The sequence below is a fragment of the Misgurnus anguillicaudatus genome, chromosome 6 (genome assembly GCF_027580225.2).
Source record: "Misgurnus anguillicaudatus chromosome 6, ASM2758022v2, whole genome shotgun sequence".
In the NCBI taxonomy this organism is placed as follows: domain Eukaryota; kingdom Metazoa; phylum Chordata; class Actinopteri; order Cypriniformes; family Cobitidae; genus Misgurnus; species Misgurnus anguillicaudatus.
The window spans coordinates 14305440-14329535 of record NC_073342.2 but is presented as its reverse complement, the minus strand read 5'-3'; the positions used below and the strand labels follow the sequence as shown (position 1 = coordinate 14329535).

Below are 24096 nucleotides of genomic sequence, written 5' to 3'. Positions count from 1 at the left end.
GATAAATTATTTTATGACATCACTCTGCACTTTAGCTTCCCATCAAATTCCAGAATGTCAATTCAGTGGGTCTTCAAAAGATGCAGTTTAAACCCAAAGAGGCATATTTAGTTTTTGCCCTTGATGATTTAACCACAAGTTACTCAAAGGGGTTTGTAATTGACAACAGCCAATACTACACCACACATTCAGAGACTTCAGAGAGTTAACTGAATTGATCTTTCCAGAGGTTATCAAAATTACATGACTAAGATTGCAGAATCACTTTAGATAAGTGGTTCTCAAACTGGGGGGTGTGAGGTGGTGCTGAGGGGACCATGTTTTATGACATTTTATAAAACATTTTATATACATTATTTTATCATGAATTCTGTCTGTGTAATCACTCCTCAGAAAGATATAATTTTAGTCGGGCTGTTAAACAATTGATTGCGATTAATCGCATACAAAATAAAAGTTTATGTTTGCCTGTACTGTGTGTATATATATTTTTCTTACATTTATACATGCATGTGTGTGGTTTTATATATGCATAATAATTACACACAGGACATAAACATATATTATGCAAACACAAACTTGTATTTTGTATACGAGTAATCTCGTGATTAATCATTTGTCAGCACTACATTTTAGATAAAATGTAGACATTGTATCATTTTATATGTTTTGTTTAATTCAAATTCTAAGGATTGAGATTGTTTTATGTCATGAATTGTCTTTGGGGGGCGAGAAGGGATGCATCCTGGGTGTGCATGCTTAAAAATGTTTAAAACCACTGCTTTAGACTACTCCAAACTCCATTGTGACCTGTTATTGAAATACGTAGATGATAAATTAAAGGTGTGTGGAGGTCCAGTGTTTCATGCAGAAGTTATTTTGTCCTTTGCTGCCCTCGTGTGGTAACTGGAACCAAACATGAATGACATAACCTCCTGTTATTTGTCTAATGTATAACCATAACCATAATACATCAGTCTTTTAGCTGGAACATGTGACGTTTATATCCTCATAAATACATAAAAAAATATATATTTTGCATAAAGAAGCTATTTGTTCTTCCTTCAACTGTCTGTCGAACACTTTGAATTGTGGCACTATTTTCATGAAAATTACTCATAATACAAAAAAGGTCTAGAAAGTGATATTTATTTTCAAATCAGTAACATTAAATTCATCAAACACAACATTCAGTTTGATAATGTACAGTATGATTATTTTATTCATTATTTTATTTTTTTCCATTTATAGTTCACATATTTATAAAATGTATACCGTCCATATTCATGCACTCTTTGGATAAAAGTATCTGCTGAATTCATAAATGTAAATATTTTCTTTTTCATAATGATAGTATTTTGGTTTCATAATGTAATGATCAGGTTAATGCAACTCTAGCAATATCATTATTTACATTTGAATACATTTTATACAATTCCATACATTTCAAATAATGAATTGGTCCACTGAATATATATATAATATATATGTGTATATATATATATATATATATATATATATATATATATATATTGTAAAAGCTTAAAAATGACTTTCAGTATGTGAGTAAACTGACTGGGGCCATTAAACTTGTCAAACACAGCAGCTGAGATGTAAACGTACATTCCTGTTTCTCATTTTTCATCTTGAGGAGCTGCGTTCACACACATGACCGAACTAAACACATGTTATGAGGCTCCCTGACTGGGCCAAAGGGGGAAGGGAATATCGACACCCCTCCATGTATCCATCTGTCCCTCTTTGTTTATGAAATGTGTAGTAGAGGAACTACAACAAGCCTTGGATGAAAGGTACGTGGGAACGTGCTTACACATGTCAGGATAATCACACAACTGCCTGTATGTTGGGTCTTAAACTACCTAAAATTTGTGTGTGTGAAGGAGGAGAGCACCTTAGTAAAAATTAATGGTTCTTCTATGTTATTATTACTTTTATTTATTTATTTATTATAAATTAAATTAATTACAAATATCTTAGTATTAGTCAGAAATAATTCACAGAAGTTGTTTATGTAGCCTACATCTTCAAGTAACTTTTGAAGACAAGAACAGTATGTCCAAAGCTGATAACTGACAGCTATGCTGTTGTACAAATGAGGAAATGTAAAAGAGAAATGGCCCACAATACATCTGAACATTCAGTCCATGCAATTTCCATGACATAATCTGTGATTAGAAGAGGCAAAATTTTCTTAGCCAATCGTATGCACACATGTTTGATTTGTCTAAACCACGTCCACGTGTTTCATGGTTTTGCTCATAAAAAACTCACATGCTCGTGGATGTCCTTAATAAGAAACAGTGCAATCACAGGCCTAATTTGACACATATGAAACACATTAAATCTGGCTGCTTTTACTCTATGGAAAGAATATGCTGCAGGTTTTGTTATCTTTATGGTACTGCATGACATGATGAGGAACACACAAACTATATTAGTAGCACACAAAATAGATCTTGTCTGAATTATTTCTGGAGATGCATGCATTACATTTAACATAAGGGTCAAATATTTTATGAATGGGTGCAAGATGCTTTTAATAAATAGAAGACATTTTGTAACAAATACATAATAGGTCAAATTACAATATATTTATACAATTTTATTTGTAAGACTTATTATCAAACAAATTAATATTTTATGTAAACAATTTAATTCTTAAGGCAAACTGGATGCTCCATTCAGTAATGTGTGGTCGCAGCACTCGTCGCTGATTGGTCTACCGCCATGTCAATCACTGTGACGTCTTATTGTTGCTAGGGCGTTGCGAGTAACGAACCGGTTGAAGCAATTCTGAAAGCGACACTGTAAGCGGACTGGTTAGTTTACCCATAGAAACCAAACAAAATCTTTGTGTTTTGGATATGTTGAAATGTAAGATATCTTCATAAGAGACGCTATGACGAGCTATCATAAAGCAGGTAAGATAAAGCAATATGTGCGTTTTTACGTCGCTGTACTTTTAAAATCAGCCTTCGTGGTTGATTGACGTTTCTGTGAACCAATCAGATGAAAGATCTTAAATCGACCTAAAATACTATTGGCTTAGCCAGTGCTCGGTATGCACAGCGGTTTAGTTTCATTTCAGAAATGCCTAATTTGTGTTATCCAATAGCTAGGACTACATTAAATAACGCTTTAAATAGCAAAGCTATTTATTTAAAATTGCATTTTTAATTTTTGGATTCACAATTTCCTTTCTGAAACGCACAAAACGGCACGCTTTGCGTCGCTGTAGAGCTATAGCCAATCAGGATCCAGCAGAGGATTTTGATTGACATCTCCCGTACCTCAGATGGGGGTTGGGGCTGTTGAAGTTGATAACGCCGCCATCTTGAAAAGTGAACTCTGATGGTCTCTCTTTTCGCGCCTGTCACAATCTGTTATAAACACCTAATTTTCCACAGAAACCTCGTACCTTTCACGGTTTTTTCTTTTTCATTCCGGTAGCCGTTTTAGCCAAAGGTTCTCCAGTCTTCATGCCGGGCTTTGGCAATATTCCGCTGTCTTAATCGGTGCGTATTTGTGTTATGTGTCTCTGTTAGCTTAGCGCTAGCATGCTATCACTTCTCTGTTTTGTTGAGTCAGAACGGGCTTATTTATTATACATTTCCTTCTTTACAACTATAATATGTTCACATTAAGTGCCCGTGGAGCATATTTAAACCAACAAAGGGTTAAACAAAGTGAAATCTGTGATTTTTGGTGGCGGAAGCAGAGTGTTTGCTAATGCCGGGCCCGACATGCCGAAAAACTTCGGAAAGTGGGACAAAAAGGCTGTGTGTCAAAACCTAGTTAGCAGCCTACACAGACAGCATTTGTGGGCGTGATGGTCTCTATTTGAATGCACGCATATGGCAAAAATGCTGTCCGGGTAGGCTGCTCTCTAGGTTTTTAAGCACAGCCAACATATCCAGATTTGTGTTTGGAGCATACCCAGGTTTAGATTTGAATGCCAAAAAGGCCAGGCCTGAGTTTTATAATAATCTTTCATTGACTTAGTTGTGTTAAAGTACTGGCAATATAGTTTAAAAGGTGTCTTTTGTGATTATTTTCTGGTTTTGTTTATTAAGCACCTTGTGTGTTATATTTATTGATCACAGATCTATGTTTTGTTTATATGTAGTCCTATGTGATGTGATTGCATCTAAAAGCTTGTGATATAACATGAACACATCCCTCACACTTGTCAACAGTCTGGTTGGTTTGACATGGCAGGACATTTTTATGGTCTGCTTGGGCAGATCATCTTTTCAGTCTCGATTCTAGGTGCAACCGGAGGAGCCGTGTTGTTGTTTTTGTGGGATGCTGGGGAGGTTTGGCAGGACTTTTTATAGTAACTGAAAAGGAGTCACAAGAGTTTCCGGGGATTTCTCTTAGCTCAGAGTTACTTGAGATGAATGGTGCAGGTGAACTTCAGTAGTATGTTGCACTTCTACCATACACACTGGTTTTCCACTGAAGCAAGCGATTCAGTTTGATCTGTAAATACTCACGCGATGTAAGTCTGGTGGTGAGTGCATTGACTGAAAGAGCACATCTAAAAATAACTTGAACAATTAGTAAGGCACAGCATTGTTAATGCACTCATGTTGTTTGTTTAAGGTGTTATAAATGGTTAACGTTAGTCAGAGCTAGCGATGAGATGATCTTGTCAAACAAGGTATGTTAGCATGTTGAAAAACGTACTTTTATCTCTGCTGGTGGTGGAACTAGTTTGCTGTGTCTAAGTCAAATCAAGTTCAAGTTCATTCAGAGTTTCATTTAGTGTTTTCAGATATGTAAACTTGTACAATGTCTATGCAAGAACATATTAGTGGTGATGTTTTTGAATTAAAAATTTTTAGGTATGCTGCTCGGCTCATTAACTTACTAGTCAGTGAGCATCAAAAGTATTCAGAGGAGGATGGATAGTGTCATAGCTCTTTCAGGCGAGACTAGCCCTAGTCTATTAATAAGCTTTCCTTCCTCTTAGCTATTCATGAATGTCAAGATGGCCGCTTGCCTGCTTTGTAACCTTTCACCTCGGTGGCGTGCGTCTGTCTACCTTTGTGAACCGGAAAATTGTCCCATCCCTATTCTAAATAATGCATAGCTGCGTGTTGATTTCTTTAGTTGTAATTGGTGTCAGTGTTGTTAGGTGACTTGGTGAAATTGAAAATAAATCATCAAAGCAGAAGGTAGGTAAGACTAGATTTTGGGGTTGGAACAAACACACCTTATAAAATGAAACTGCAAATACGTGTGGATTGATGTGGTAACCTGTCAGAGGAGGTAAACCCTTAAACTCTGACCGGACTGTTATGTGTTACTTGGTTGCCAGCCTTACAACAAGGAACTTGGTTTTTCTTAAATGAAAGGTGAAGAACCTGATATCCATGATTGTGTCCCCTTGAACAGAACTAACTTATATTTGCTTAATGTTATGTTACGTTTTTAAAAGATTCAGCATTTGAAAGTTGTTGGTTGAAATAAGTCCAAGAACCTGATAAACTGGAAACGGGTCTCTTGTGTTTGTTAATAACATGCGTTTTTGTTTTTAATGGTGTGATTTAATAATGAAAGATTTCCATGGAAAAATCAGAAAGGCTAAGTCTGTAAAGTAACTTGAAAGTCAAGATTCTTCAGTTAAAGTAAATGTGTTTAAATGTCATTCTTTACTGATGGATGCCATCTGTCTGTTTTTCTATTACAGGTGTTTGTTAAGTGTTTTGCTGTGGCAGAGGACATTTCTTCTGCATGTGTTCTGTACTCAAGGGTCTCTCCAGTTTCAACCGCCTGTGGTGCCTGTAATGGGCCAGAAGTCCCAAAGAGCACAAGCATTATTTTATTTTTAATCAGAGTTTTTACCCTCTGGTCTCTGCTACTCTCGGGTAAGCCTTGCCTCTTTGCAAAACTCTTGAACATGTTATAATGCGAAAGTATCAACGCAATACCACAATTCTGTGGAATCTTCATAAGTGCATACAGACTATTATGCTGCGTTCACACCAGCCGCGGTAGTGGCGTCAAGCATGAGTGATTTCAATTTTAAGTCAATGAAAAGACGCATTGACGCGCGTCTGGAAGTCTCGTGGTGTGAATGAGGCGTTTAGTTTGCGCGAATTAAGGGTTGCTGCGGGAAACGCGCGAGTTGAAAAATTGTAACTTTGGCGGAAAAAGGTGCTGCGTTAACCAATCAGGAGCTTGCTCTAGTAGTGACGTGAGTACAGGAAGCGAGCGGAGTCGCAGAAGCACCTACGGCTCTGTGATCAGTAGGAAGTCCTTATCAATCTAAAATCACTTTTTGATTTTAGTTTTGAGTTTGAGTCGTTTATAACGTGCATTTAAAAAAGCAACATTCGTCAAACACAATCATTCAAAATATTTTTATTTTCATGAAAATACCTGAAATAATTTGAAGAACAGCGATATAAATATTCCTTTAGACATTTCCTGGAATAGTGTTCGTAATGCTACTTCTTCTGTGGCACAAATGGTGTTTCTACACGAGAGCGCCCTCTGGCTATTGGATGTGGCGGAATTTCACCTTAATTCATTCAAATTCATTCATTGAGAATGCGCATTTGCACGATTATTCGGCACAGCCCTAATTTTTACAAGATGTATTATAAGTCTCAGATGTGCCTAGGCTGTCACTGTGAAGTTTCAACTCAAAGTAGTAGACCAAAAAGTGTTTTTTTCATGTGTGTGTCTTTAAATGCAAATGAGCTACTGCTTTCTGTTAAAAATAAATCTGATTCCTGTGAATACAGTCTGGGCATAAGTATCGTTAGCTGCATTAGTGCTACAACGTGCTAACAAACATATTTGGAAAAGCTTTTGGCTAAAATTAACCAGTCAGTCAGTGGCTGTGGGCGGGGCTTTGTCAGTGTGACATCACATTAACAAAAGAATAAAAACAGCATGTCGATTAAAAAAGGAGTGGGTGGATTTATTTTATTGCGGAGGGTTTATGGTTACAAACTGTCAACACACATTTAGATCCAAACCTTGTAAATGTGGATTTTGCATAATATGGGCCCTTTAAGTTTGTAGATGAAAACATCAGATTTTGTAGATCTTGTAACCATGCTCTTTAAAATCACCAACTTGTTAATTTATTTTCAGCAGCACCATGTTTTGGAAGTTTGATCTGCACACGACGTCCCACATCGACACTCTCCTGGAGAAAGATGACGTGACGTTGACGGAGGTGATGGATGAGGAGGATGTCCTCCAGGAGTGCAAGGCTCAGAACCACAAGCTCGTGGACTTCCTGGTAAGGCCGCAGTGCATGGAGGACCTCGTGGTGTACATCACCCAGGAGCCCAACGATGATGTGGAGGAGAAGATCAAATACAAGTAAGAACATTCAATGCTTTGCAGTGTTCTCTAGTATATGAATGAAATGCTCTACATTAAGGGTTCCCACGGGTCCTTGAAACCCTTGAAAGTTTGTGAATCTGCAGGGAAAATTCCAGGCCCTGGGAATTAAAAAAAAAAAATATATATATATACATACATAGATAAAGGTCATTGAAAGTGCTTGAATCTATTTTTCACCTCTGACCTGTTTTCATGCCTGACTATGTGTTGTGTATGCTATTTAAGGTATCCCAACATATCATGTGAACTCCTGACCTCAGACGTTAGCCAGATCAATGACAGACTTGGTGAAGATGAAAGCTTGCTAATGAAGCTCTACAGCTTCCTACAGAACGAGCCTCCACTCAATCCTCTGCTGGCTAGTTTCTTCAGCAAGGTCTTGAGCATCCTCATCGGGAGAAAACCAGAGCAGGTAGGTCAATCATCCCATCGGTAGCATTAGGGAGACGTGACAGCCAAACTAGCGTCCTCTCGGGTCATCCTAAAACAGGTGAATTCTATAACATTATGTCCTTGTTTGTCTGTAGATCGTGGAGTTCCTCAGAAAGCGGGAAGACTTTGTGGATCTGATGATCAAACACATAGGGACCTCAGCCATTATGGACCTCCTGCTCAGGATGCTCACCTGCATTGAGCCACAGCAGCTTAGACAAGATGTATTAAGTGTGAGTGATGTGTATATATGCTATATTTTTGTGTGTCTGATACTGGTATAGGGAAATTATACTATCAAGAAGAGGTGTCATAAATGTGAAGATGTATGTTTTGTTTGGATATAGCAGAAAATTGATCATTAATCCACTCACTGTCATCATAATACCATCTTACATTTTCATTTCGTGTCTTACAGTGGCTGAATGAGGAGAAAGTTATACAACGGCTAATGGACATGGTGCAGCCGTCTCAGGATGAGGATGTAAGTTTAACTTTCTCTGGATCAATAAAGTTTAAAGATGTTGTGCACATAAGATGAAGATGGAAAATTAAAATAAATAAATGTTATTTTGGTTTACCAGGCAAGCTATGTGAATGCACAGCATGCTATTTAAAGCAAATATTTTTAAACTTGAAAACCTCACTACCAAGTCGGCTGTGACATCATCACGGCCCATCCTTAATTGCTAGCTGTGTAACAGTAATGGCTTGTTCCCTTCACACAGAGACACTCAAATGCGTCCCAGTCGCTCTGTGAGATCATTCGACTGAGCAGGGATCAGATGTTTCAAGTCCAAGGCTGTTCAGAACCTGACCCCCTGCTGGCCACACTGGAGAAGTAAGTCTGTCCATGTCAATAAAGTTTTCTTATTCTTCAATCAGTGACTTGAAAAAGTGCCATTTTAGAGGATTTAAGGTCAATGCTACACTTTTTGTTGTCGACCTAAATATCAATATCATCTTTTTTGCAGACAAGAAACAGTAGAACAATTGCTGTCCAACATCTTTGACAAAGAGAAGAACGAGTCTGCTATTGTCAGTGTTATCCAGATTCTTCTAACCCTCTTTGAGACACGGAGACCAGCGTAAGTGCATTACTTTTTTTGTTTGGTAACCTTTGTTCAATGGATCCTGGGACCATGTCTGAACATCTTTACTTTTGCAGCTTTTGAAGGCCACTTGGAGATTTGTCCACCTGGTATGAACCACCCATCATTCTCTGTCAATCAGAGTATTCTAGATGCTGTCAGGCCCAGACTCAAAGATTTTCACCAGCTTTTGCTTGAGCCCCCAAAGGTGAGCCGATGGCGGTGATGATGTGTGGCAGTCAAACTTTGCTGCATTAAATCAACTGATCAGCTCGCATTAGGGTTGTGCCGATACACGATATTATTGTGTATCGACGAACGTCAGACATATCGCTAATAGCCGGCTTTCATGACGATAGTTATTATTATTATCATCATAGTTTCACGTTAACGCGCATTGCATGCTTTTCCTCGCATGAGAGGGTTTGTGGGCTTTACTTGAGAGTTTATAATGCATGCGGATTCTCATGCATCAGGGAGCTACACTGCGACCAAAATGGTCGCATATGCGACCTTTTGAACTGCCGTTGCGACCCTAATTTTTAATGGGTCGCAAATGTGCTACCTAATGTTTTAGACAATATGCTATGATTTACTATGAGCATTTATTAAAACATAAATGTGGATTTTAAGAATACGTTTTATAACGTGCTCTGAGCCATCAACACGTTGGCTTCATTTTGCGTGAAAGCACGTCGTGTCTCTCCCCATCAGTGTGCGTTTGCGTGCTCAGCTGTTTCTAAATGAATTGGGTGCGACGCGACGCAAGCGCAGTGTCTTCCATGTTTCTGAACTTGAGCAGAGGTCTTTGAGGACGCGGGACCCGTATGGTTCCGGGTTTATATTTTAAATGGTCTGTCGGGTCCGGTTAGGTCCTAGTTTAATTACTTTGGGTCCCAAGTCTGATTAATATTGAGTTTATAACCCGAGTCGATCGGAAAACGGCCATGAGCGCTACCGCGCTAAAGCTCGAGTGCAGTTTAGCGTGCCTTCGGTTTCTATGGCGATGGTTCTTGTTACGACCACGCTCTGCGTTTTCTTTCTCACATGTTTTTAATAATCTTATTATTAATAAACCATATATTTTCTAAAACCATATCCATATTAAGTTTGCACAGATTGTAGCAAAAAGCAGTGCTAATGTCAAGCCCATTGCACTGAACGAGCAAAGCAATGTAAAGTCTGTCACCGGGACAGCAAGTAGACTTTTAAAGCTGAAATAATGAGTGGATTAAGCTTTTTAAATCAGCAAGAGAGAAATAGAAAGATAGAGCAGAAGCAGTAAAAGTGCCTATTTAATAGAAATTATTACCATTATAACATCAGTCATAACATCAGTCACATTTATAATCTATAGACCTGCACTGTCTATTATTATACTATACATAGTATTGTATTATATTGAGTTTGATAAAAGGGGTCTAATTGCTTCATATATCAGTGCAAAAACAGTAAGTGTTTTCGTGGTGCTTTGACAAACAGTGTCAGCTTTGTTAATGGCAAAAAAAGTTTGGAGTGTTTAGATTAATGAAATAAAATGTGAAATTAATATTAATTTTCAATAAATCAAAGTATTGTGTTGTGTCACACATTATTAGTTCTTCGTCACATGTATAGTAGACCATTATTTGTCAGTGGGTAATGATTGCCCTTTTTACCCGCTACCACCACCAAGTAAATTTCAGATCTGTGTGAAACACTGCAACGTTTAAGAAAACAAGGCGGCATGTGGTTTAAAAGATGGCAAGTAAAATAAAAAGCATATCTGTATGCAATACAGTTTCATTATTGTTCATTATTAACCAGAGCGCCTTAATATAACTTGAAAAAAATATGTGCGACCAAATCATATTTTGCGCCAGTAACTGAAAAAGTTGGTAGCTCAAGTGCCACCAGTGGAAAAGGTTAGTGTAGTTCCCTGTGCATACACATGGACTCAATGCGCGCGTCTTGGACTCTTGCTCTGACCTGAATGCGCGTGGCATAGACTCCTTCAAGCACCTGAACTTGTAATACGCGCGGCTCTGACATTTCCTTGCACTAGAGAGGTTTTTAGGCGTGAAGAGGGTTACAACCAGTAAGTTTGTTGTACCACTCCCTGGCACGCAGGAAATTTTAGAGTGCCTGGACTTAATGTCGCAGATGGAGTAATTGCATCAGTTATAAGAAGTTTGCGGTTATGACAGGGTTCCCATGGGTCCTTGAAATCCTTGAAAGTTTGTGAATCTGGGGGGGATATTCAAGGCCCTGGGAAGCTTTTAAAAATAATATACATGCATAGATACAGGTCATTGAAAGTGCTTGAATCTATTTTGTGCAAGAAGTTTTCTGGAAAAAAATCATTATTTCCTGTGTAGTGTAGGATTATATCATAAAAATTCTGGACTTTTTAAGCACATGTGCTAAACTGTTCGGTTTAAATGCTTATATCTCCTGTATGTGAATGTTGATTCATACCAAAATGCTTTTTTGCATAGTTGTGTTTGACACATAAAAACGTCTCCGGTTATGTATGTAAAGCCGGTTTCACACCACAAGCGTGAGCAGCGGTTATGCGTAGCATGAGCAGCGCGGGAGGAGAGCATTTGCTGCGCGTGTCCATTGTGCTTTCACACCGGCTGGTTTGCAGCACATACTGTGCAGTTTAATAACAGTATAAAAATCTCAAGTTCACATTACTTTATTTCACATGCATTAATGAGCAAAACATCTTTAAGACGCTTTTTGACGGTCAGTGTAATTTATATAACTGATTTGTTTAACCCACTTTGTTTTCGTGCTGTTCTGGTCCGTGTAATGACAGATATAGACACAATAAACAATTATAGACATTGAAAGCCCATGGCACATTATTAAATCTGTTTCTCTGAAGTTTTACGATAAAATAAAATAAATCACTCAGTGATTGACATCATGAAGCAGTCGATCGTGTTTCCCTTCAACAGTTTGAGCATAGATTTATAGATGTATCTATTTCTCTGAAGATTATAGCTGAGGATTCATTTAGTGCTGGGCATGTCATGACTGTTTGAAACTGTTTGCGTCACATTTATGATTTTATTGTAAAATTACACTTTTTCGCGTAAATCCACAACGATTTAAAGCATAAACAATGCACTGTCACTTTAATTGAGCGTGAGCAGCGCAGCAGAAATAGAGCCGACGTCGAAATGATAGCAGCACTGCTGCTTCAGCGACGCTGCGCACGTGTGCGGTGTACATGCTTTAACTTGTTAACATGGGCGCCGAAAAAAACACGCATAAACCGGCGTAACAGTTGTTTCCTGATAAGGGAACGAGACGCTGCGTCTCCCTTGCCATACTTCCTGCGTCCCTGTAACGCCGTATTTGGCAATATTTCAGATAGCGATATACTTCCTGGCTCCCGCGTCACCCTGTCTTTGTCGTTAAGCATTACCATTGGTTAAATTTGATTTACGCATTCAGATGCACTTACCCCTGGAGGCGTCCCCAAAGTGTCACTGCAGTGACGTAGCGCAAGTTCCCTCGAAAGGGAACTGTAACAATGTATCTTAAAAGGTAACATGATGTAACCTTGCTCTCACTTGAAATGTGTCCCCACATTTAGTCCTTGGATTTAAGGGTTTTGGACCTGGAAGGTCCTTGAAAGGTCCTTAAATTTATAGTTAACTAAGGTGTGGGAAGCCTGGACAGTGTTGCCCCTTGGCTTCTTTTTTGTCCACCAATCAAGTGACTTTTCATAAATAAGTAAAACATGAACATATAAATAAATAAGTAAACTACTGCCCCACCCCTGATACTATCATGTATCGGCGATCTCACAGGCTGACGAAAGGACGATCTCAAAATGCGGCATATCGCCCAACACTAGCTCACATAGACTGTAATCTGCCAGTACCTAATTACATTACGCTTGAAACAACAGGAAGACTGCCAAGTCTGTCAAACCCCTATAGATAGCAGCTTGTTGGTTATATATAAGCTATATACACATTATGGTTGTATACACTGTGATCAGACTTGTATTACATATGCAACATTATATATGTCAAATTAACTTTTGCATGTTTTATTGATTCTGTTAGAAAACAGTCTTGAACACCACGTGGGGAGTGCTGGATCCACCCGTGGGAAACACTCGCCTTAATGTGGTGCGACTAGTGACCAGTCTTCTGCAGACCAATACTCATATCATTAACCAGGAGCTCATTGCCCTAAACACACTGGGAGTCATACTAGTAAGGAGATGCAATTCAGTTTATTTGTTTTGTGTGTGTGTGTGTGTGTCCCAACACTCCTTAAATTTTCTTTTTACTTTTATTGTAGGATATGTACTTTAAGTACTTATGGAATAACTTCCTACACACACAAGTAGAAATCTGTACGGCGATGATCTTAGCGATGCCTTCAACCCAAAGCGAAACTCCTGAAATTAACAGAGAGACCGACCAAGAACCTATAAGAGAAAACATCCTTATCAAACATGTGAGTTTATCAACCCTGATCCTGCAGAAAACATGCGTTCGGATTACACGGTCGAGTCTGAATCTGTTCTGTTGCGTTTCGATTCGCAGCTCTTTCAGAAGTGCCAGTTAATACAAAGAATTCTTGATGCCTGGGGATCAAATGAGAAGGAACAGTGAGTCCAATCTCCTAAATCTGATTAGTTTATTAGTCTTATTTGCATACCCGTGCTTCTGTGTTTTAAGAAAATGCATGTTTCCTCAGGGCCGAGGGCGGGCGACGGAGAGGTTACATGGGTCATCTGACAAGAATAGCAAACTCTATAGTGCACAACAGTGACAAGGGTCCCAACGCAGCACAGATTCAGCAGCTCATCTCAGGTTTGTCTCAGTCTGTATTCCTTTATCACTTTCTCCTCCAAGCTGTTTTTACTTATCTCGTTCATCTTTTTGCAGAACTTCCAGAGGAGGACAGAGAAAGATGGGAAGCGTTCACTTCAGGACAGCTAGCAGATACAAACAAGAAAAACACTGTAGACTTAGTAAGTATGCTTGGCGCTTTCATGTTTAAGTAATTACAAATTGTGCATTTTCTCCCTCCCTTAAGTAAAATCATATATTGGCAGCTTAGTATGAAATTGTAACTGGGTTACATAAATGTTTGGTCCAATTTTAGCATTTGGCAGTATACTTATTATGGATATTCTTTTTCTAGGTAAGTGAGGGTCAAGAGTACAAATTACATGCAAATACTTTATATGTATGTGCAATACAGCTACATGATGGGTGATTCTCACGAAATCCAGATTTAGAAGGTTGCCAGCATCAGAATCTTTAAAAAGGCCTTGAAGCCAATTTTTTTTGCATATATAAGATTAAGGTCTGAACTTACTGTAACCATTATTTTTAGAGGATTTAAAAATATTTCCTATAGAATTATTTACATTTTTTAGATTATCATTACCGCAACATGATATAACATTAAATATATGCATTTACAAACTCATGTTTCAGTAATGAGAACTAAAAAGTTGTCTAGATACTATGACAAACAAAATTTCAACTTTTATCTGAAGAGAAAAAATAAGAACTGCTTACCTGTTTTTTTTTTTTAAATACAATGATTGAAAATTGTTGCGGAGGATGAGAAAATTGGTCTTGGACACATTAATATTCCTTATTATTGTCTCTACATTTACCAATGATCACCAAATACCACATGTTTCTTTACTGTAAATGTTTATAGTATAACATGCACTAAAGCTTTTAATTTTTTAGATTTGTTTTATTATAAATATTTCCATGTCAAAGAACCCAAATCCAGTCTTGGACACGTTGCGGTAATGACAATTTTCCCCCTTAAATGTGGAAAAAACAACTTAATTGGTTTGTATGATGAAATTATGTGCAAAATAGTACATGAAGAGATGTTTGTAACTGTATGCTTCTTATTGTGATACTCGTACTTTGCATTTACTTTATCAAAAACACCTCATAAGTCTAATTTCGCGAGAATCACCCATATGCACATCAAATACACAGACTACTATGTACCTGCATATGAAAATGTAGACAAAGACAGATTATATAAACCATGTCTGAATATATTTGCATTATCATGCAATAAAAGCAAGTTTATTTTTAACAGACTGTGTACAGTAAATGTAGCTTTATTGTTGGCTTATTGCTTTCAGGTTAACACGCATCACATACACTCATCCAGTGATGATGAGGTAGATTTCAAAGACAGCGGTTTCCATCAGGACTCCTCCCTACAGCAAGTAAGTCTGTGTCTGTATGAGACCTCAAAACCTAATATAAATTACAATCTCTTTAATTTCACCAGTAGTGTAACTTGTTAAACTGTTGATTTATTTATAGTCCTTCTGGTGCTTTTTGAGACGTGTAATTAATATGAGCTGTTGTGAAATGAAGCTGCTTTATAGTGTCAAGACTATATCATTATCATTGGTCCTGGGTTTGCCAGGCCTTTTCTGATTATCAGATGCAACAAATGACGTCCAATTTTATTGAGCAGTTTGGCTTCAATGACGAAGAGTTTGCCGATCAGGATGATGTCGGGGAGTAAGTAACCACAGTGCATGACGTCTCTCTCTCTCTCATTTGCTCCATTAATCAATCATTTGGCGGGTACACATTGCTAACAGGGTGAATGTAGTAGTTATAAGAAATATATATGTGTTGGGGGTTGTTTAAATCATCATGAATCTTTCTACAGACTAGACTATATTTGATTCACTGTAAATTGGTGTGGTGGATTTGGTGATCTTAACACTCGAGTGGATTGATTTATTTATTTTTTGTCATGCTGGGGGTGACGGGTGCTGTTTGTTGTTTAAGAGGTCATTGTGTGGTGTCGTTTTCTGGATAATGTAACCAAACTAAAATGTGTCCTCTTTAACCTTGCAGTATTCCCTTTGATAGAATATCAGACATCAACTTTTCCTTGAACACAAATGAAAGTGCAAGTATGCATGTTTACTGTGATCATTTAGCTAGACTTAATTAAATGATCTTTTATTAATAGGATTTGTATTGCTGTGTCTGTTTTTGGTGTATCAGGCTTAGTCCACACATACACGGGTATTTTTATAAACTGAGTTTTTTCCTCCTTTGTGTAAAAAATCTCCTCTTCCACACAAACATGCAAACACCTTGTATGAAGCGCTGTCAAGAGCATGTCAAACCAATAGATGGCGACATATCCCTGATCGTAAAGCCATGTCGGCCAATAAGATGCCATTCCAGAGTCTCCTCTCAGCACAAACAAGAACGTCACAAGCAAAAAAACCTCTGGTTTCTAAAATTGTCATCCTAGCAGGAGTTTTTATAAAATTCGGTTTTAGTCACCCGATACTGCGTCTGCGTGTGGATGAATGACCAAACCGCATAGAAAAGGTACGGTTTTAAAAATACCTGTGTATGTGTGGACAGGGCCTCAGAAATATTTGAAGAGTTTGGTTCCAAAACGCAATAAATCCATTTTGACAAATTTTGGTAAAAACGTGTTTTCCATACCAAGAAAGTGACAAGATGAAAACCACTATTTTCTGTTACAGACTTTCCCATAGCATTTTTAGGTTATAAAAACATAAAAAATTCAAATCCATAACTTGATTTTCAAAGATTTATTATAAAAACGAATTATTTTTTCCAAAATTGCTTCTCGCGTAAATTATTAGATGTTGATGGCTTACGTTTCTTTCCTGTCACAGAAAACAATCACAGGTTTATCAATGCCATTAAAGTAATATTTTGTTTTTGTTTGTTCGTTGATCACGAAGTACAAAGTAGATGAGGAAAACTAGGATTCTGTGTACTCAACGCACCGCCATTGTTTGTTTACAGTGCGTGGAATGGTGCGCTGTAATTTGTGGAGCGGATTTATTGCATTCTGTAGAAAAGGAGGAGTGAAGTTTATCGCGTTTTGGGGAAAATGGAGAAAAGATGACAGAATAACATGGCGGATATTGGATTATGCGTAAAATTAAGAATTTACTTTTAAATACTGTCCTGATATAATACTGATTCTGGCAGTAACTTATTTTTTTCAAAAATGGCATTTATCGCGTTTTGGAACCAAACTCTTCATTTTTTTTTACTGTTGTCCCCTAATATGTGCTACTACTTGACAGGGTAGTTTGACTCGGAAATACATTTTATTGGATTGTGGTGATTTACATCTCTTAGAAATAGTCTAATTTGTAACCAAGTTCAGTTTGGTTTTATTAAAGTTTATAGGTTTCTCATCATGTATCTTTTGTCATTATCTGGCTTTCACCATGGCATGTTGTTTAACGCTAAAAGCTTATGATGTGTTTTAATAGTTTTTTCCCACTGTTCTCATAGGCAAACATGGCGCTCTTCGAAGCCTGCTGTAAAGAGAAGATCCAGCAGTTTGAAGATGCCGGCTCTGACGAGGAGGATATTTGGGATGAGAAAGACGTCACGTTCGCACCGGAAGCTCAGAGACGTTCTAGGTACCATACCGTGTGCTTTTATTACAAACATTCTTTGATACTGTTTGGTTTACACGTCTCTTTCTCCATGCAGGAGCTCAGGAAGTACAGACAGCGAGGAGAGCACGGATTCTGAGGAGGAAGATGGCAAACGAGACGCATTTGAGTCTGGGAACGCCACATCCGATGACAGAATGGAAGTGGATAATGGGGATGGTAAGAACGGAGGTTTTTAGCAACCGTATCTGTTGTTTAGTCTTAAACTTGTGTCACTACTGATTGTTCTACATCTGCGTTCGTTTCAGGTCAAGTCTGGACGGCAAATTTTGATGACATACCAATGGACACGGGCAGCTCAGCGACCCCCAACGCACCCACGTCAGCCTCCCGGCCTTCTTTGCCTGAACCTTCAGGCTGGAGCTCTCCAAACACTGCTGCTGATGGTGAGACGGGCTGGGCCGACTTCTCTAGCTTCACACCTGTCAGGTAAGTTCACACGCTGTGATTGCACGGTTAACATAAGTGCAATGAGTCTGAATTATTTAAAGGTCCCCTATTATGTTTTTTTTACAAGACTTTAAATTATTTTCTGGTGTCTGTGAAATTTTAGCTCAAAATACCTCACAGATCCATTATTATACCTTGTTAAATTTGTAAAAGCACACTGATTTTGTGTAAACGTAGATGTAACCCCTGAGGGGCGGGACATTCTCTCCGATGATGACATCAATAGGGACAATCTCCATTTGTGCGTTTTAGCCTACTTTTTAAATATTTCGCATAATTTAAAACCTGGAGTAAAATTTTGTACCATTTATAGACCATTTCAAAAGATGTAAACAACAATGGTCTAGAAGCACTTCCTGTTTCAGTTTTTTAACACTAGATAAACGTTGGGATACAATACAACCAACAGAACACATAGAACTGAATCAAAAAGTTAAACAAACATCTTAAAGATAAAGATATATGTGTCACAAACTGAAACAGGAAGTTTTTCTGGACCAGTGTTGTTTATATCTTTTGAAATGGTCTATAGGCATACTTGCGGACACAGATTGGTATTCTAACACATAAAAGTGAATTTTGCACATAGGGGACCTTTAAAAACGCACAAATGTTGTAGCCCTATAAAGCTTTCTAAAACAGTTTTGCAGGGGAAACGCATACTTTCACAGAAGTTTTCACAGGCTACATTATGTAAGATAATGGTGTTTACTTGCAGTAGCTATAATCACTGAAGAAATGTGCTTGTGTGCCTTATATTATGAAAGTATTAAATGGTCATAAACTCTCTTAAACCCAGTTAAAGTGTTATCCATTTTTATTTTGCACATAAATGTCTGTTTTATGTGTTCGATTTATGCATATTTGACAGCCACGTATTTAATGCAAGTAAAAAAAGTTTACATGCATTTAACAATTTTGAAATGCACTTTTTTCCTTAAAACAAAAAAATTGCACATGAATCAGGTCACAGTAAATATGAACCTGATGCAGGTCACTATGCTCAGCACACATCAAACGTGCATACATCTATTCATTTCGGTCCTTTATTTAGCCCCAAGGATCCTTTGAGGAGCAATTCCCCTGTAGCCATGGAGACCAGCATAGAGGCGGCGGACCCTCTGGGTGTCAATGCCCCCATGCAACAAGAAAGTAAGAATAGATTATTACCATTCACGCTGTCTGTATATTATGAACACACAAAGCGGTTCGAATAAATCCACCTATTTTCTAGACACAGATCAGTGGCTTTCCAACGACGTCACCCCAACATTCCCCAGTGGAAAGGTAGAGGCCTCAGAACCCGAGGAAGAGCCCGCCAGCGACCGCATTACCGAAACGGTCACCAACGGCTCCATGAAGGAGACGGTCAGTCTTACTGTAGACGCCAAAACCGAAACTGCTGTTTTCAAAAGGTGAGACCGCATATATCATACACACAATGCTTTGTGCCTCCCTCTAAGATAAATGCTTGACTTCACACTGCATGTAGACCTTATCTCTCTACCTTGTCCATGTATTCCTCCCCTGATGATCAGACCAATAGCCACATGCTGTCTCTTTAAGTTCCTGAGCTTTGTGACTGTTTTGTCTGTTTGAGAATGCAGAAATCTGTCCTTCTTAAACTGCAATTCTTACAACTTAAGCTTCCTCTCTCTCTTTGGCGTGCGTGTGGCTTCAGAGTGTTGAAATCGTATCGGTATGTACAGCCAATTGGAGGGCAGACATCTGCCGTGTCCTTCTTGTTTTTTTCCATGTCAGCCGCTGCGTTTTAATTTGTGGTCATGTTTTGTTTGTATGTTTGTTTGTTCATTATGTTGGTAACGTCTCCATCACCATTTGCATGTTGATATCAGATGGTTGTTGTCGGCATGAAATGCCCATGCATCTTTAAACCATTTCAATTCTTAAAGATTTAAGCCTATATACGTTTCCTGATCTTTGCTGCACTGCAAAGAAGCGTTTTTTGGATTCCTTCCACGTTGTATGCTGCAGTTTGGTCTCACGGGTCTTTTAAAGGATTTAATTAATCAGTACAGGCTTCCCCTTTAAAATGCAGTCTGTGCAATTTTTTTTAAATGGGTGTAATACATCTGAGTATCAAGTGGGATGATCATCTAGAAATAAGCTTTTAACTTCCTGTTTTTAAAAAAAAAACTAACTTTATTAAACAATGGTTAATGTAAGTAAACGGTCTAGATAGATGCCAGGTAATCTCTCAAAAGTTATCAATGCTATTACACCATCATTTCACATCTTCACACTAAACAAATTCATTGTCCAAGCTGCTGTTGTGTGGTTTATAAATTCACGTCCGTCTCTGTTCGTCATTACGCTCACGTCCTGTCCGCTAACCCCATTGCAATTTTTTCCGCCCCATTGCTTTTAATGTGGTCTCCTCCATGCTGCATGTTTGTCCAGCGATTTACAATGGGGCTTTATTCTTTTCAAAGCTTTAGGGATTGAAAGCTTTTGAATACAGTGTTTTTTGCTCGTCCTGTAGCGAGGAAGAGAAACTATCTACCTCTGAAGATGCATCTGCAAAGCTCCTTGCTGCAGAGACTGGAGAGTCGGAGAAGAACAATTGTCCAAGCAACTGTCAGAAACCAGGGTGAGTCTTTTATCTCTTGTAACTAATAATATTCAGGGCTCCAGACTAACTTTTTTCACTAGGAGCACAGTGGCCCCCAACTGAAAATTTTAGGGGCACAACCAGAAAATTCAGGGGCACACACTGTAAATCAACATGCTAACAAAATATTCACATTTCTACTAATTTCCAATGTATTACTAATAAATACTTTAATGATAGATGCAGAAAGTACAATCTGTTTCAAATTCAGTGTCACATCACAAAAAAGGTCAAATTTACTGGTCGCACATGTGCGACTGGATGTAAAATTCAGTGGCACACTTTCAAATTTTGGTGGCAGTCTGTAGCCCTGATATTAGTCTAGATCAGGGGTGTCCAATCCTGCTCCTGGCGATCGACTATCCTGCAGAGTTCAGGTCCAACTCTAATCAGACACACCTGCCTTCAATTTTCAAGTAATCTTGAAGTCCTTGATTAGCTGCTTCAGGTGTATTTGATTTGGGTTGGAGCTGAACTTTGCAGGACAGTCGATCGCCAGGAGCAGGATTGGACACCCCTGGTCTAGATAGACCTTTGCTTGAATATAAGACAACCCTGCTTACAGGATGACCACCCCTTATCAAAGTTGTAGACCCCTTTTTAAAGACCAACTCTTGTCTTTTATAAAGAAAATGCTTTAGTTAAAAATACAAGAGGTCAAAGTCAAAAGGGGACCAGTTTGGTTCCCAGCATTCTTTGAGAAAAATGTTGTCTTATATTTGGGACAATACGGGGACTAGACTAGATGTATTTGGTACTTTTTATCATAAAATTTGGGCACACCCCCAGGTGTCCATTCCAGAATTTAAGTAGATATTTTCACTCATTGTGTTATAAATTACTTCACATTAAAGGAAAATAGCTTTAAAACCATCAAAAGTTGAATAACAGTATTTATTATACATTACGTTGTCTACTCTGAAGAGCTTGCATGCTTAAAACGTTAAGGGGATGGTTCACCCAAGGATGAAAATAAGGTCATTGATGACTCACCACCATGTCGTTCCAAACTCTTAAGACCTCCGTTCATCTTCGGAAACACAGTTTAAAGGCGGAGTCCATGATGTTTGAAAGCCAATGTTGATATTTGAAATCACCTAAACAAACACGCCCTTACCCCAATAGAATCTGGACCTTCTGTTGATAGATCCGCCCCACACATACGCAACCCGGCATTTGATTTGATTTGATTGGCTACAAGTGTGTTTTGGTAGTCGGCCCGTCTCCTTTTCCAACGCATTTTTCAAACATCGTGGACTCCGCCTTTAAGATGTTTTATATTTAGTCCGAGAGCTTGCTGTACCCTTTCATTGAAAATCTGTGTGTGGTTTACTGTCCATGTCCAGAAAGGTAATAAAAACATCATCAAAGTAGTCCATGTGACATCAGTGGGTCAGTTAAAATGTGTTGAGGCATCGAGAATGCATTTTGGTCCAGGAATGAAAAATTGCGACTTTGCATTGTCTTCTCTTCCGCGTCTGTTGTGGGGCGCATGCGCAAGACGGAAGTCACGTGACTGCAGTGACGCGGCTGACGTGTTATCTGGTGCACCCCACCTGTTTTTTTGTCTGAGGGAGACGCACGCTGTACGTTTGGAAAAAAATATTTTTTCTCGCACATGCACTTAACAACAGAGAAGACAATGCAAAGTCGTAATTTTTTTTATTTTTGCACCAAAATGTATTTTCGATGCTTTGACACGTTTTGCTGACCCACTGATGTCACATGTGGACTACTTTGGTGGTGTTTTTGTTGCCTTTCTGGACATGGACAGTGTACCGTACATGGATTTTCAATGAAGGGTCGGCGGGCTGTCGGACTGAATCTAAAACTGTTTCCCGAGGATGGATGGAGGTCTTGCGAGTTTGGGTGGGTCATTGGTGACATTGTTTTCATTTTTGGGTGAACTAACCCTTTAAGTTGGTGTGGCTCAGTGGGTAGCACTGCTGCATCACAGTAAGAAGGTCCCCGTTCGAACCCCGGCTAGGTCAGGTGGCCTTTCTGTGTGGAGTTTGCCCCCCTCCCCTAACCTGTGTGCGGATCAACTTGTGTATGGATTAACAGGTTCTTGCCTTGAATATAGCCATAGATGCTAGAAAGAAAGAGAAATTACAAACGCTGTGTGAAAATCTGTTATTAAATCTTTGGACCTTTGGTGTGCAGATGTATTTTTCCATATGAATTTTTTTCGTGCGTGCTTTTTGTTTTTCTCACACTGAGGGGAATAAATGAATAGCTAACTCTTATAACACTTATTTGCACTTTGTTTCAGTTTAAAGCACTTAGATGAAAAAGCAAACGCCACTTGCGAAGCTCTAAATGGACCTCTAGAGGACGAGGCCACTATGGACGAAGCCAAGTAAGTGAAGCCCCGCCCACATTTCCCTGACTCGTGTTTTCGAGCTCAACGACATATAGCCACCCCCTCCTCTTTCCCTTTTCAGATCAGAGCAGCGCACTGCCAACCCAGAGGCGACGGTGAACGGTCCAGCGTGATGAGAGAAGCCCCGTCATCCGGCTCCTGTCACCGGAAGAGGCCGACGCCTCGACCGGAGCCCGAAAAGAACCACCATCACCTCCTCCTTTGCTGCTGCTGCGGTTTCTTACTCCAGCACTGCACTGACGCCACCAGATCAGGACCAGCAATATTCATATTAGACAGTTGTACAGAAAGTTTGAACTGTATGAAGAGAAACATACTCTAATGATTTTTTTGCATTCGTTTATATACTATTGTTCTTATGAGGTGATCTGTGTGACATCTTGCCACTTAAAGTGAATAGTAATGTTGCTATAGTTAATAATGATTGTATGAATAAAATATTTTATAAAAAGACAAATGTATACAGAGAAAGAGGATTGATAAACTGAAATATACCGATTGGAACATCAAGGTGTGACCAAAACATAAGCTTGTCTTTTTGATAGGATTTTCCTCTTGCACAAAATCTGATATTTAATTTTCAAGTAAAAGCAACTGATACCGCTTAAATTGGCAACCCACATCTATTTGGTCTATTTTATTCTTGAGCTTGTTGTTACGGAAACAAATTTTAGATATGGTTTATTTTGCCACAGGTATTATTTGTAAATGTTTCTTGTATCCTTTCGACAAATCGAGCAAGATTTGGACTTTTTTGCTATAGTTTTTAACTTAATTTATTCTCAGAGAGATAGTGGTATGTTACTACGAGCCATACATGCCTCTCCCTTGATGAATTCAGAGCTGGAGTGTGAATGAACAGATGGGTCTCAATTTTGCATGTAGATATTAGGAGTGATTCTTACCTGTGGGCGTGCATTACGAAAAGCCCGACTTTTGTAACTGTTATCCTCTCCACACACCTCAACCTTTCTACCTGAAAAGTAATGGGAATGTAACGTATTCCTGGTAATGCTACAATGATCATGCATCGACTTTTTCTTTTGTAATAAAACGCTACCTGTGCCAGCAATTAAGAAAAGTAACACATGTTCTTTCTGTAAGTTGAATCAATATAAATTCTTTTTTTTTTTTGAGAATGACTTGTACTTGTGATGCAGAGCCTTAGAAAAGTATTTTTTTATCTACTTGGTTATCTACAACAGTATTTCCTACAGCATTTTTTAATCTTAAAGGT

At 38.6% G+C, this 24096-nt stretch overlaps 1 protein-coding gene across 3 annotated transcripts; it reads left to right on the top strand.

The window, feature by feature from the left end:
• Positions 1-3322: 3322 nt before the first annotated feature.
• On the top strand, positions 3323-23991 carry ppp6r3 (protein phosphatase 6, regulatory subunit 3). Of its 3 annotated transcripts, none has more exons than XM_055192459.2 (25): positions 3324-3536; positions 5717-5894; positions 7132-7365; positions 7615-7801; positions 7917-8054; positions 8240-8305; positions 8550-8662; positions 8796-8909; positions 8991-9120; positions 12980-13132; positions 13221-13379; positions 13469-13533; positions 13623-13738; positions 13814-13899; positions 15052-15138; positions 15396-15442; positions 15788-15842; positions 17228-17358; positions 17432-17553; positions 17643-17823; positions 18899-18996; positions 19079-19259; positions 20348-20455; positions 22749-22835; positions 22921-23991. In XM_055192459.2, exons 3-25 carry the CDS (start codon positions 7139-7141, stop codon positions 22970-22972), a joined length of 2703 nt encoding a protein of 900 aa, XP_055048434.1. In that variant the 5' UTR covers positions 3324-3536; positions 5717-5894; positions 7132-7138; the 3' UTR covers positions 22973-23991. The 3 variants fall into 3 exon arrangements, with proteins under 3 accessions (XP_073724648.1, XP_055048434.1, XP_055048435.1); XM_055192460.2 differs by having other exon boundaries at positions 15363-15442; XM_073868547.1 differs by having other exon boundaries at positions 3323-3536; positions 13623-13899; positions 15345-15442.
• Positions 23992-24096: the final 105 nt, after the last annotated feature.

What these genes read in the sequence shown, in the direction of transcription:
- ppp6r3 (XM_073868547.1), top strand. Translation starts at nt 7,139, where the DNA reads ATGTTTTGGAAGTTTGATCTGCACACGACGTCCCACATCGACACTCTC. An exon ending in TTTTGCTTGAGCCCCCAAAG is followed by an intron (nt 9,121 to 12,979) that starts GTGAGCCGATGG and finishes TGATTCTGTTAG; the next exon opens with AAAACAGTCTTGAACACCAC. An exon ending in TCTAGCTTCACACCTGTCAG is followed by an intron (nt 17,824 to 18,898) that starts GTAAGTTCACAC and finishes TCCTTTATTTAG; the next exon opens with CCCCAAGGATCCTTTGAGGA.